We start from the raw sequence: 14743 nt of genomic DNA on the forward strand, positions 1-14743 counted from the left end.
AAACAAAGGTTAGTAAAGGTAGTAAGAGTAGGATATATACGAAGCAGATTTGAGTTGCTTCCCTCCTACTGCCCCTAATTTTTTTTCAGACACACACCCACAATGTTGAATTATGTCCTCCCTGTCTCTACGTCTTGAGTTACTTCCCTTTATTTTCTTGTTAAAACCCATTAAAAAATTAAACATTTTATTTTGTATACATGAAATGGAAAAGATATTTCCATAGTCAAAAACTTCGTACTCCAGATTTTGATCAATCTATGTTTCAGATCTCCCTGGGTTCGAAAGACACTTTTCGAAAATATCTGTCTGTCTATGATCAGGATAACTCGCAAACGCTGTGAGCTAGACGGTTGAAATTTGGTACACGGTCTTTACATCAAATCTGCTATCAAATTGTGAGAATAGTTCTAGGTAATCTGTCCCACGTTTTGAATATAAGCTAACACAGTAACTTCAAATCGAAGAAAGCTGGATAGATAAGATTTGGTACACATATCGATAGTGTAGATACTAATAAAATTTTGAACCAAATCCAGCAAGCGTATGACCATCTGTCGGTCTGTACTCTCTTAAACATGTAAACGCAATTTCGGAAATATATCAAATCAGAAAATGGAATTTTCTGATTACAAGTGTGGTTCTGAGTCATTTTTTTTTCAATCAGCTAGGAATAATGCATCTAAAACACACAGTCAATTTTGGCATGCTATTAACAGCATGGTAGGGATTTATCGCCAAGAAATTCGCTAAAGATCCTACGATAGGTTCAGTAAAAATGCTGAATTCATGCCAAAGCCTAATATTTCGTAACTATTGTATGAAAAGATAATGCAAGAAATTATCTGGTATGACACCTTTATTACAGACTATGCAAGAAAGTTTTGGGGAGACAACTTCCACTGGTTTTAAAATATTATGGTCAATAATATTTTTGGAGATTTTATTATTTGGTGAAATTAAACTTTCAAACTAAAATTTAATTTTGTAAACAAGTTAATGCTACAGAAAGATTTTATCATAAAATAATGCTATGCATTAATTTTATTCATTTGTAAATTTCCAGTCAAATATTTACCTCAAAAGAGATGCTAGTGTCAGAACCTCCAGTTGTTTCACCATCAGGTTTTCGTCTGAATTAATACCTGTAGTAATTCCTTTGGTTGATGAATACCAAGCTATGATTCCTCTGTGGGTGTTTTCCCGCCACCCTGCTGAAGGAGACCATTTTTCTAACAACCATCGTTTTCCATCGAATCGACTGTCGTCCACCTCAGAAATTGTAAAAGCTCCAGTCTCTAAAATATTGAAATTTCTGATTATTTCCTTCATCTTTTGTATTCATTGCACACAAAGACGCATTAAAAGCATTAATGTCGCTCTAAAGAAATCCAAAATAATAATAATAATAATAATAATAACAATAATAATGATGAAGCCAAAGCAAATAGGGATAATAGCAAAGGCCTGGATAGTCTGGTTGGTAGGTCATTAGACTCGCATTCCTTGGGTAGCCAGTTCGAAATCCGCCGGCAGAAAAATCTCTATGTATAAGGTGATTGGTGCGGGTATAAATCTATCGCGGTCACAAAGTCCTCCAAGTCAAGACAATACCACTAGGGGTATTGGTTCAGAGGTTATCGTTCTCTGATTCAAGTCTAAATTACGATATGTGGATGAGTGAATGAAATGTAGGTTTGAAGTCCGTCCCGTAAAAAGGATTGTGGCGCATGAGTAGCTAAGTCGTATTCTTGGCCCTAGATGGCGCTACTAAAGCAAGAGGCACTAAAAACCTTGGTTTAAAATCGCTGACTTTGTCAACGGGCTTGTCTATGCTACAAGTGCCATAAGAAAAAGCAACATAATAAAACACATCGAGTACCGCATAGAAATCACTAAAACATACGCCAGGAACAGCAGGTTTTTAAACAATTTATGCATTATTTAAATCATTATAACTACAGATCATAATGTATTTTAGGACACGAAATTAAAGAGTGAAAATGAGAAAACTCGTGAGTGGCTTTCAATAGATGGTCGAAACACGAGAAAACTCGTGAGGCGTATGCAATGTGATAATAAAGCAGTACTACACCAAGTGAAAAAATTAGGACAGTCATATCTTGTAAATTATTCTTCGTATTTTGATCCTATAGATCTAATTTTTTTACGTTTTCTATCTTTTTTCTTTTATTTTCAATGAATAAATTTTATCTTCCACTAATAATAATTAGTTGCACTTGACAATTTCTGGAGTGTGAAAAAAGTAGGACACATGCCGAAATAACCGTTTTGGAGTTTATTGTCAACTTTAAATATGGATATTTCGTTCTTTTTAACTATTTTCATTAAAAGAATCTGCTATTTTATAGAAAGCCTTTATACCTTTATTTAGGATGATTAGAGGAAAGTTTTTAAGTGCAGTTCAAAAAGGTCAAATTGTCACCTACAAATATGATGACATAGATGCGAGAGAGATTGCAGGTCAGTTACATATTAGGCCAAATAGTGTTTCGAACTTCAAAAAAAAAATCCTAGTAGTCAAGGGATCAAAAAGACTGACATACATTGTAATGCCTTGATCCTGACAGATCAAATAAGTGAGAAGCGTAATAAACAATTCCTTTATTTAGAGTCTTGTATATGTACGCAAAAACAACTTGTTGTCATCTAAGTTAATATTTTTTACAATATTCACACAACAGTTGAAAGTTAATCATGAAATAGTTCCTCGATCAATTCGGAGAATAATCACCACCGACTAACAGTTCTAACAGGCTGTTAGCACAAAAGCCTACTCCAGGGGTAGCTCAAGAAGTCCACCGATCTTTATCGGGAAGATCTTAACACAAAAACCCGAATCACACACAGCTCCTCACAAAATCAGGAACATCTTCGAACACTCAAGGCTCTCTGGCTTCTCCTTAAAACGGTTCTCACTGCTCTTCTATTCAAAAAATAACGCATTTTATTTCTGTCAAATCGCTTCTTCTCATTTTCTCATTGGTGCACTTGAGTTCCTTATCAGCCAATAGCCCTTCAGCAATCCTTACTTAATACTCTCCAATCAGTCATGGGAATATCTATTAATGATTCATCTTTATAATTGACCCTTCACGAACACATTATTGTCACTTCGTAGTGAGAAAAAAGTTGAACATCTGGATGGTTTGACAATTTTCTTCCTTGAAGATACGATGGATCTGTTTGAAACGACGAAACGCACATCTGTGGGTTTTTTTTCATCATCTGGATGACAGACAATAATTCAACTGGCGAAAAGGATGACCCATCTGGCAGTCTGGAGGTACTTAACAATGTGGAAGTAATATGTGGAGTTACGTACATCTGGCCGGAATCCAAATTATCAGGCGAGGGAAACAGGGAATGTTACAACATAAAAGAACTCATAATAAGGGATCAACGAAAAAGGATTCGAGAGTTAGAAAGAAAGCAAATAAAAGTCCTGCCAAAATCAAAATAATGCAGGCATCGCCACATTTCAAGAACAACCGTCTGCAACTAAAAAAACTCCCAGAAATTCGTATTTAGAATAAGGAAGCACCATCTAAACGGACTGAAAAGCATTTTGAATGCCGACTGCAGATAAGCTAAAAACTATACTTCCTGAAGTTGAGAATGGAACAGATGTAAGCAAAGAAATGTATCTCATATGCATACCACAGCTCTTGCTATTATTTTGCTTTTGAAGCTTTGAAGCTATTCAATAATATAAATTTTGTAACAAGTTTAGATTCATATATTAATTTTAATAACATTTGTATTTTAATATTATTTATGTTGCAATAAATATTGAATTATTCGATAACAATATAACCATTACCAATGGTTGCTTCAATATGTAACATTTCAATTTTACTTTATAGGATACGAAGTACAGAGAAGGTACTGTAATCATGAAAAAATTCAAACGCTCAATGTTGATGAAACTTTCCATTTCGGACTTATCCGAGTCTGACAAACATTTTTGGCATTATGGCTATCTATCCGTCAGTCTGTCTGTAACAAAGATAACACAAAAACGCTTTAAGGTAGAGAAATAAAATTTAATTTATGGTATTTACATCAAATGTATAAATTTCTATCAAATGTTGAGCAAAATCTATTTTGAGGAGGTCTGCCTGTCCTTTTGAATACAAAGTGGGTAAAGTGAGCAAATCGACCAAAAACATCCGTAAACCTACATCTAACCAAGATGCAATATTTCGAGAGATGTGATAAACATATCTGGCTGAATGGATTTTTTTGCCCTCTGAAGTCTTTTTAATTGTGTATTATATGCCTTTTCTTTCCCGGAAGCAAGTCTAAATAGGAAATTATGCGAAGCTTAAAATACGGAAAATCTAAATATGAAATTATATGCGAAACTTAAAATACGGAAAATCTAAATATGAAATTATATGCGAAACTTAAAATACGGAAAATCTAAATATGAAATTATATGCGAAGCTTAAAATACGGAAAATCTAAATATGAAATTATATGCGAAGCTTAAAATACGGAAAATCTAAATATGAAATTATTAGTTTAGTTATATTAACGTCCCGTTTGAAGCAACACTAGGGCTATTTTGGGATGGACCTAGTCATTTTGAACCGCAGTCAGATTACGAGGACGACACCTGAGCTGGCATCCCCCTCTCCACACCACACCAGCGGGAGGACGTTTGGTCAGTACGGATTTAACGTGCAACTGACCCCCTTACACGACGGTTCTTCGGTGGAATCGGGTCTCGAACCTGAAACCCTCCGGTTCCGAAGCCGAGACCTTACCACCAGGCAACCGCGGCCCAAATATGAAATTATATGCGAAGCTTACAATACAGAAAATCTAAATATGAAATTATATGAAGCTTGGAAAAAAAAGCATTTACCGTTAAGTGGTACATTCTGCAGACCTCGATGTGTACAAATTTCTGCCGGGTATTCACGTTTTCATCTACATGATTTCATTATCATTCCTGTTTCTCTAAACATGTAATTTAACTTATTTTCTTCTGAAATCATAATTTTTTATTTTCTAATATACGAAGTATAGAAGAAGTATAATAAACATGAAAAAAAAAAAATTCGAACTTGAGATTTTGTCGAACCTCCCCATGTTAAACCTCCTTAAGTTCGAAAACAGAATTTGTGAGAAATGTCTGTCTGTCCTTCCGTGACGAAGATAATTCAAAAATGTTTTACGCTAGAAGGTTAAAATTTGGTATACGGTCTTTACACCAAGTTTGCAGATTTCTCTCAAATTTTGAGTAAAATCTATTCGTGGAAAATCTGTCTGCCCGACTGTTCGAATATAAGTTAACACGAGAACTACAAAATGAAAAGAGCTAGATAGATAAAATTAGGCACATGGATTTAACATCTATAATGTAAACTATAAAAGTTTGGACCAAATCCACCAAACAGTTGACTGTCTGTTGATCTCTACTTTCAGAAACATTTAAACGCAATAATTCGAACTCGCAATGACTTAAATATATTAAATTTGATATGGCATTTTGTGACTTCAAGTGCCGTTTCGTGTCAAATTACTTGTTTCAATAGATTACGAAAAATTCCCTTTTTGGATACTACAAACCGCATGCGAGGGATTGATCGCCAAAAAACGCTGATACGATAGATCCATGATACGATAGATCCAGAAAAAAGGCTAAATTTACACCAAAATTTAATGTCTCTTAACTATTGAATGCCAGTTTCATTTAAGGCGTTCTCTGGCATAATAAATTTATTAGAGAGTATGCGAAAAAGTATTGTGGAAACTACTCCCTCTGGTTTTACTTCTCGAATCTAAAATTTGATAAGTTTTTCAAAGAGGAAAAAACTTTTTAAAATCCATTTATAGCAATAATGATGCGGTACTTGCGACAGGGCTTTCTTCTTACAATCTGAGCAGGGGAGCAAATATGCTTCGTTACTATGCATCCACAGAATCAGAAAATAGTACAGAGATAAAAAACATGCTAATATGCCAAATTCTCACTCTATGAAGAGAGTCATACAAATTTTCTCTGGTTTTCTTCCGAAGATTAAACGTTCTTTCTGGAACTATGTTGGATTGTTGGTGTACTTGGATATTACGAGCAAAATAAATATGATTTTATTGTTGGAGAATGTTATGCTCAGATGGCGAGTTGTTGTAAGTCATTTTCCCCCAAAAATTAAATTTTCAAAATCAAGTTATAATCGTTATTGTGTCAAAGGAATCAAAATGTCGTGTGTAATATTGTAACAGATTTGACTAAGTAAAACAGAGCAGTAATATTTCTAGCATTTTTTAAATTCGAAACGTCACGAAAATTATCCAAGCTGCTACTTTAAAATTTTGTTTTCCTTTGATCCCCTGATTTTTTTCTGTTTTCCAGGAGGGATACTTGAGGAATATGTTTTCAGGAGTTTTATTTCATTATCTTTTTTCATTGCATCAATTTCTTTTGCCTGATTATTCACAAGTCGAGTTTATTTATTTTCATGGCGTATGTAGACCATGATCAAGACTTCAAAAAACTGCAGACTTTGGGGAGCCATTTAGAGAGAAAATGTCAGGTAAATTTACACACTTTTAATGTTTTGTCTTTATTATTAACGCTAACCCATGCCCCCGATGCATATATCCTGGTAAGTCATCTTCTAACCAATCGGTTTAGTTTAGTTATATTAACGTCCCGTGTTTTTTAAAGCAACACTAGGGCTATTTTGGGACGAACCTTGTAATTTTGAACCGCAGTCAGGTGACGAGGATGATATCTGAGCTGTCACCCCCTCTCCAAACTTCCACGCCACACCAGCAGGAGGACGTTTGACCCCGACGGAATTAACGCGCACCAGACCCGCTTATACAATCTTATCTTCGGTGGAATCGGGTCTCGAACTTGAAATCCACCGGTTTGGAAGTGGAGACCTTACCACCAGGACACCGTGGCCTCTATCTTACCAATTGAATGGACATGTAATGCAATTCTTTTTATGTCAGGTGTAACCCAATGAACATATACACTGGTAATTTTTCTACCCACTGAGTAATTTTAAAATCTGATGTATCAGGATTGTATAAATTATTGATATTAAATAAAAATATTTACATTATTTAGAAAAAAGGGTTATATTTACAATATTTCCGTATGGCGTAGTGATCAGATTTTGTATAAAATTCATTAAGGCAGAAGTCCATCTTAAAATTGGAGTCGCATAGTTTGACTGGGCACTACAGATCAAACAATTACTACGCTGTAATGTCCTGATCTAGACTGATCAAATAACGAAGCAGAATTTCCAGACAATTCTTTATTTTACAGCCCTATATATACAAAGAACAACTTGTTCTAATCTTGGTTAAATAAATAGCTATTTACACCTGTAGTAGAAGATACAACAGTCAAAATCGAAGGTTTTTCTTGGAACTCAGTTCTCCATCATGTCAACACAACTCCAGGGGTAGTTTCCGAGACTCCGAACTCGTGGGCGTAGTCCAACATACTTTGCAATTCGTTTCATCTCTCCTCTCTGAAAAAAATCCCCGCGCTTTATTTCGGCGACAATCTCCACCTCTTAATTTACATTGGTCATTTGAGCTCTCCTTCGGCCAATCGGGGTTCAGCCATATGCTCTCTCAGCGGCGCCAGTGGGTCGTGGGAAGGTTCTTTCACAAAGAGAAACATCTAGCATCCCAATGTTCGGACACCCCCTTCTCTTTGAAGGTACTATCAATACCTCTGGAACGAGGAATTCCATATGTGGTCTTTCACTGTAGTCGCTAATGAACAGATGCGAGACTACCCATGTAAAAAGATCCAACATCTGGCTATCTCGAGGGGGTTAGTAAATAACAGCGACGACACAGCTGGCTGTAAACGTCTTATCAGTACTGGGAAACGGGGAATGTTACAACGCAGAAAATATTCAAAAAAAAGATTGTCCGATTTCTTAGGATAAAGATTCAGAATGCAACAAATTGTGCTTTTTTTCCAAGTAAAATTGATTATGTAACAAAAATAATAATTTGAGCAATCATTTAGAATTATGTAGAGCTGAAAATGGAACTTGCCGGTAGATTTGATTCAACGATGAACCACAATCCAAATAGAAAAGGGGCAATACGGAGTGTAGGAAAATGCCTGCATTTTTCAAACTCTACTTTTTCAGATTTTTGCAATGCCGGCTTAGGAAATTGCATTCTTTGAAGTCTGAATCATGGGCTGCACGGGTAATGAAAGTAAATCGAATCGATTAGGGAACATAGGTTGTTGCCCCTTTACTCGTAAAGTATTTAAGCACTAAAGTTCCAATCGAGCATTAGCCAGTTATAAAAAAAGCTTTATTTTAAATGTTGATTAAGCTGTGTGTTAAGATTGAATATTTTTGCTTTTAAAATTATTTTAGACAGTTTTTGATTGAAAATATTGAAAGGAGATACATGCAAAATTTCTAAAACCTCACTGTTACAATGTATGATTGATCTTGTTTAACCGTTGACTGTCGTGTCATTCGCATTCGTTTGACAGCAAAACTTCTCAGTCAAGGTAGAATTCGATACGAGTAGAGCAAGTCTACGATTAGTTTTTAATTATGTTTTAACACGTTATTCAGCTATATGAAAAACCTGCGATTCATGCATACTATCCAATGAAAAAAAAATTTGTTTACTAGAATTAAAAGCGCAAATAAGTAAGCATCTTATTAGATAGTATTCCGAATCACGCGCATCAATCTTGGAAGCGAACGTGCTTATGTCGTGAAGAAGCAGTTCTAAGTTAAGAAACGTAACTTAATAAAATTCCTGGACGCATTCGTTGGCAATATCTGCACTTGTAAATCGGATCATTGCAAAATAAAAATCATCTAATTAGAATCTCTAAACTGTATAGTACAGAACGTTTCATCCGATTAGAATCTCTAAACTGTAGTACACAGAACGTTTCATCCGATTAGAATCTCTAAACTGTAGTACAGAACTGTTCATCCGACTAAATAGTGTATATGAATTAAAAGTGAAATACGCAATAACTAATGAATTAACGAAAAGAAAATACTGCATTTCAAGTGTATAAAATTAAATTTTATTCTGAGTAGATAACAAGTTCCGAAAGTGAAAGAATGAAATTTCTTAAAGAGTTTTGTAAGTGTACCGATATCAAAACGAGTCGCAGCACACAGATATTTTTTTATTATATATATTACAACTTTCAATAAATTTCTCCAGTGCTTAGTTGCAGTTCTCACAATTTTTATGGATAGAAGTAAAGGGCGAAACCAACATAAAGGAAATACTTATATAAAAACATTTCATTATAAACTTATTTAAAGATGAAAATTTCTTTATTAAAAATCTTGTCAAAATTTCCATAATAATTAAACATCTAAATAATTCAATTATTGGCTAAAGTAATTAAATATATCCTAATTTAAATTATCAAGTAATTATTCCTACACAGAATTTTTAAATGTTACACCTTAAAATAATTTAGTTTAAATTACCAATAAAAAATACATTATATCAAATTCAATTTTTATTGCTTTTTCATATCAGTTTTGAATTAAAATATCAAAATTTCTCTTGCAAATCATGCCAAATTAGTGCAAACAGTCAACTTTTAGACACAATAACTAGATAAATAAAATATTATAGAGTGATTTGAAGCTTTTTTCACTTTAAAATTCGAAGTTTTGGTTAGAAGTATATTTAATTGATAATTATTCAGTATAATTCAAATGACAAAATCATAATTATTTTGATTTGAGTTTTAAGAAAACGCAAACTTTTTATAAGATTCAATCGAGATGATGTACAATGAATGAAAGATTCACCCTTTGCATGAAAAGGCAATTCGATGCATAATTCACTTAATACATGTACTTGTTTATTACATTAAAAAAACATACAATTGTTTTAAGTTGAGTTTCCCTGAAAAAAATAAATCTACATCTTTTTACCACTCTGTAGATATTTTTAACAATTAAAATTAAAATAAAGCGTTAAAATGATGTACCGTCTTGAATAATGTGTGAGAGGCACCATTCGAGTGCAGAGGGTACAGAGAGTTAATACTAAAGTGATATGCTAAAAAGCATTGGAGTTTCTATTCTAATGTGGTGAATTTTGAAAGCGTTGATGAAAATATTTTTGATTCATTTAAATACGACATTATTGAATTCAGAAGGTACAGTTTGAAAGGAGAATAATTTTTAGAGAGAAATAAGATGCGTCTAAAACCTAAATAAAAATGAAATGCCATTCCCTTTTAAACTAAATGGGCAAAATGAATTTGCATATTTATACAAAGCGCAGAAGAAAATGCATCTGAAAAGTAATACAAACACAAATGTAAAATTTCAAATAAATATAAAATGAAAACAATTTTGCTATTGATTACGAGTGCTTTAATATAGCAAGCAAATGTATACAATGAGTAAAAGTACACAATATTTCCTGCGAGTTGAAAATAAGACTTCTGACAAAGTCTTGCTTTTTTTCCTGGGTGAAAGGAAGGGAGCCTTTTCTTCCTCATAGTATTACCATTTTTAATATAATTCTTCACTCACTCGTATTTTGATTAAAAGAACAGAAGGACTGAATTCTGATATGCAACAGGCTGCAAAGTATTTATTGGACTTCTTGAATAATTCTCCCTTTTATAAAGAATGCCCATTGTTCACTGTTTAACCTTTCGACTGCCAGAGCTTTGACTTAACAACGGTTGGAAATTATTCAAATCTTCGAAAGTTTAGTTATATTAACGTCCCATTTTAAAGCAATACTAAGGCTATTTTGGGGTCGACCTCGTAATTTTGAACCCCGGTCAGATGACGAGGACGACACCTGAGATGGAACCCCCTCCCCCAAATTTCCACACCCCACCAGTGGGAGGACGCTTGGCCCCGACGGATTTAACGTACACCAGACCTGCTTATACGACGGTTCGTCGGTGGAATCGGGTCTCGAACCTCAAACCCTTCGGTTCCGAAGCCTAGATCTTGCTACCAGGCCACCGCGGCCTCCTCGTTAGTCAAAGGGTTGGTAGCCAGAAAGTTAAATTTTTTTTCTCGTGTTTTAGGATTTCCTTGAGCAGGCACAATTGCATCCCTTTTTATTATTTTGCATTGGCATTATTTCATGATATTATTTTGCATTGCACATAAATAACTGCTTACTTCTTTTCTAAAATATTTGGACCTATCTACAAACTTTACACCTTGCCAGAAATGTAAAAACTCTATTAATCTTCATTGACGATGTTGCACCACGAGTTCATCGTATTATCGTATTTTTAACTTAAGAGCTAAAATTAAGTGATTTATAGATGTTATAACTACATACAAAAAATTTTGAACTCATGATTATTTCGAGTGTTTTACACATTCTTCGTTAAATTGATAAGACAATACACTTCTAAAACATCATCTAATAAGGTAGTAAATAAATCAGTTAAATAGATAAGCATTATTTTTGTTCTATTTAGAAATATGAAAGTTCTGTTTTGAATCTATACAAATGTAATCGAGGAACAGAAAGCGGCATTTTGAACCCTGGTTAGCCCTCTCATTCCTAAGGTCATTCGAGTTCAAATTCCTTACAGAAAAGCCTCAGTTTCTCTTTCGAAGATATGAAAAATTTCTTACCCCCTCAAAAATCGTCATGACAACTCGTGTTCTTAAGAAGTTGAAGCACAAACGAGGACCCCTCTTAATTGATTGCTAGTAACCAAATTTATGTTCGTATATCCCTTGAGAGTGATCAGAAAACTGGGCGAGTCTCTTGAACAAACACAGCATACATTATGGGTATTCAATCACATTTAAAAAGGAGAGAGGAAATGTTCTCAGCGATATCCAGACATCTTGAGAACTCACCATCGAATGGAAGTTTGAGTCTTTCCAGTATTGATCTAGTTAAGGTAAAAGTGACTTTTAGTGTGCACCCAGCTGCGCCAACAATGCCAAGTCGCCAATAAAGATGGCGGACAAAATAAACAAATACTTCCGCGGAACAGTTACGGTTACCATTTCCCGCCATCTAATTAGGACTTTTTACTGATAAGTATTTTTTTTTCATACTGCCCGGTGCCTTCTACAGATGCCGAAGGCATCTGTAGAAGGCACCGGGCAGAATTTTTTAACTTAAAAAAAAAACATCCTACGGCTTTGCTATCAGCGGGAGCGGGAACCTTGTAGCTTCGCTACCACATTGAACATAAAGACTGTATGGATAACAGAAACAGTACATAACCGAAGGAAAAGAAAAAATGAAGAAATAAGCAATCGGAACATTCTCCATACAAAATTTCAAACAAACATACTTTTCCCAACTTCATAAACTCGTAAAAAAAATATATTCCATTCACCCTACATCCATTCTGCCGGTTCGATATCAAACCATTCTCAATACAAAATTTCAAACAAGCATCCTTTCCTAACTTTATCAACTCGTAAAAAATATATATATGCATATTTAACTCACCCTTCATCCATTCTACAGGTTCGAAATACTCCCGACATAACAAATTATGAAGGTAACCAACCGAAATAACACCAAAAGAATTACGAGAACTGCGAAGAATTCTATTGCAGCTGTCTTTTAAAGTGAGAATGCAAACGATTGTTTAAAGCGCATACTAACAATTAAAAATTGCAAAAGAATAAATATTTTCTGTTCGTATTCACATTAAAAAAAAGAAAGAAGAAAATAACTTTTAATTATAAGCTTAACTTTCTTTATTTAATAAAATTTCAATTATAATCAAGAACAAAATTAAAATCTTTATTCGATATTTTTAATATTTTTAACTTAACATTTTTCATAATGTAATTGTAGTTTATGTACAACTCAACCATTGCAAAAAGTAGCAAACAAAACAGCAGTACGGTTGCTATAAGTTGGATCCGATGGGTTGCAATATTGGCGACATACAGCTGGTGCACACTAATCTTCACTTAGGCCTTAGTTAACTACGACAACATTATTTTACTGAAGTCAATGCCGATGTTTTATCGTCCGGATTACACCACTCCCGTTCCCTTCTCAAACTCATAACATTAACCCTTTGCAGTCGAATGTCTTCTCTCAACCACCATTCAAGACAGTGCATCATTTTGACATTTTATTTGTTTATTTATTTTTAATTTTAATTGCTTAAAATAACTACAGAATATTAAAATGATGTAGATTCATTTTTCAGGGAAATCTACTTAAAGCAGTTGCACGTATTTATTTTTCGGTGTAATAAACAAGTACACGTATTAAGTCAATAATTATGCATCAAATTATCTTTCCGATTGCAAAGGGTTAATACCACACATGAATTCCTTTTTTTTAATTCCCCATTTCTCTACATCAAACTGCATTTTTAATCTAAATTTCTTTAAAGAAAATGTAATTATGCTTTCAGTTTCGTTTATTTAAAATATATATACTAATGTATATATAGAATGCACATTCGTTTGAAACGATTTAAGGTATTTAATTTATTAGTTGCAAAATCCGAGAACTATTTATGTAAAACGTAATGAAGAAATCTTAAATAAGACATATTATAAATCATATTAATAAAAAAGACTAAAATAAAACAGCAGCCGAAAAACAACAAAAAGGCAAAGAAATCTAAATTGTAAAACGAAAGAAGCATTTTATGTATGAAATCATTGCATCAATTGGATCATCAGTTACTGAAAGATGCGCTATAAATGAACTCAATGTTTGCTGACAATTTATCAAGAGTAAGAAAATATAATAATTTTGTAATAGAAAATAAGATTCGATTAAAGTTTTAAATCAAACCATTCTTAGATTTTAATAAACGCATTTAAACTAATTTCATCAGTTAGTTTTCAATTTAAAAAAAATCCAAATCAAGCAAAAAAAAGCATCTTACCGTCTTTGCATATCAGTAACAAAATCGTAAAAACAAGGAGCTTCAAAATACCCATAAATTGAAAATAAATTTTACACGAACTGGTTTAGTTTATTCCTAAGAAAATTACATTAAGACTTTGTTGTTATAAATCAAGGAACATCTTTCTCAAGTTGTGGCGCTGATTTTATCAAATCTGTGACGTAATCAGTTTGAGCTGGTTTCTTTTTCACTTGCTAAAATTTATAAATAGCATTTTTTTTTTTTTTTTTTTTTGAGATTCTAAATTATTTTTGCAAATTAGTAGAAATTTTTAAGCACAATAATTCGAATATTGATCAGATATAGGAGGATTCAAAATAACAGTTACAAAATAAAAAAAGTATTTCAGAGTGCGAAAATTTTTTTTAAGAAATCTTTTTAGGAACTTCGGATTAAACACTTTAATTTAATAATACTAGTTGTCGTTTAAAAGAAACATGAAAAAATAACTTAAGTTCTTTACAGTCAAGAGCAGATTTCTCGTAATGTGCATGTAATATTTCTCATATCTCAAACTGTTTGATATATCAGCTAATATTGTTTTCCTGCACAATTAAGGTGGGTTCACACGAGGCTAACAGTTGCGCGCAATTGTTGTCTCTCTGCTGTTGTCCCCGTGTGAACAGTTGAGACAACGTCGATGGGACAATGGCTAATAGTTGTCCCAACGGGACAACCATTTGCCATTGTCGCGTTGCAGTCACTTGATTTTCCTGAAGTAGGCGTGACCTTCTATTGCGTGCAATAGTTGGCTTCGTGTGAACCCACCTTTAGTCGCATAAGAGAGGTTCGCACAAATATTACAAGAATGGCGGGCCGATGACCTCCCAGTCT

At 33.7% G+C, this 14743-nt stretch overlaps 1 protein-coding gene across 3 annotated transcripts in view; it reads right to left on the minus strand.

Annotated features, from left to right (window-relative positions):
* LOC129975838 (uncharacterized) overlaps positions 1-14032 on the minus strand; it is a 39859-nt gene extending 25827 nt beyond the window's left edge. For all 3 annotated transcript variants that reach the window (XR_008785049.1, XM_056089092.1, XM_056089079.1), the window contains exons 1-2: positions 13889-14032; positions 1079-1298 (exon numbers count right to left, since the gene is read on the minus strand). Coding sequence is in view for 2 of the 3 variants with exons in the window: in XM_056089092.1 (XP_055945067.1) it covers positions 1079-1298; positions 13889-13943 (275 nt within the window). In the remaining variant the exon portion in view is untranslated. The remainder of the gene's footprint in view (positions 1-1078; positions 1299-13888) is intronic.
* Positions 14033-14743: the final 711 nt, after the last annotated feature.

The sequence above is a fragment of the Argiope bruennichi genome, chromosome 1 (genome assembly GCF_947563725.1).
Source record: "Argiope bruennichi chromosome 1, qqArgBrue1.1, whole genome shotgun sequence".
Lineage (NCBI taxonomy): Eukaryota > Metazoa > Arthropoda > Arachnida > Araneae > Araneidae > Argiope > Argiope bruennichi.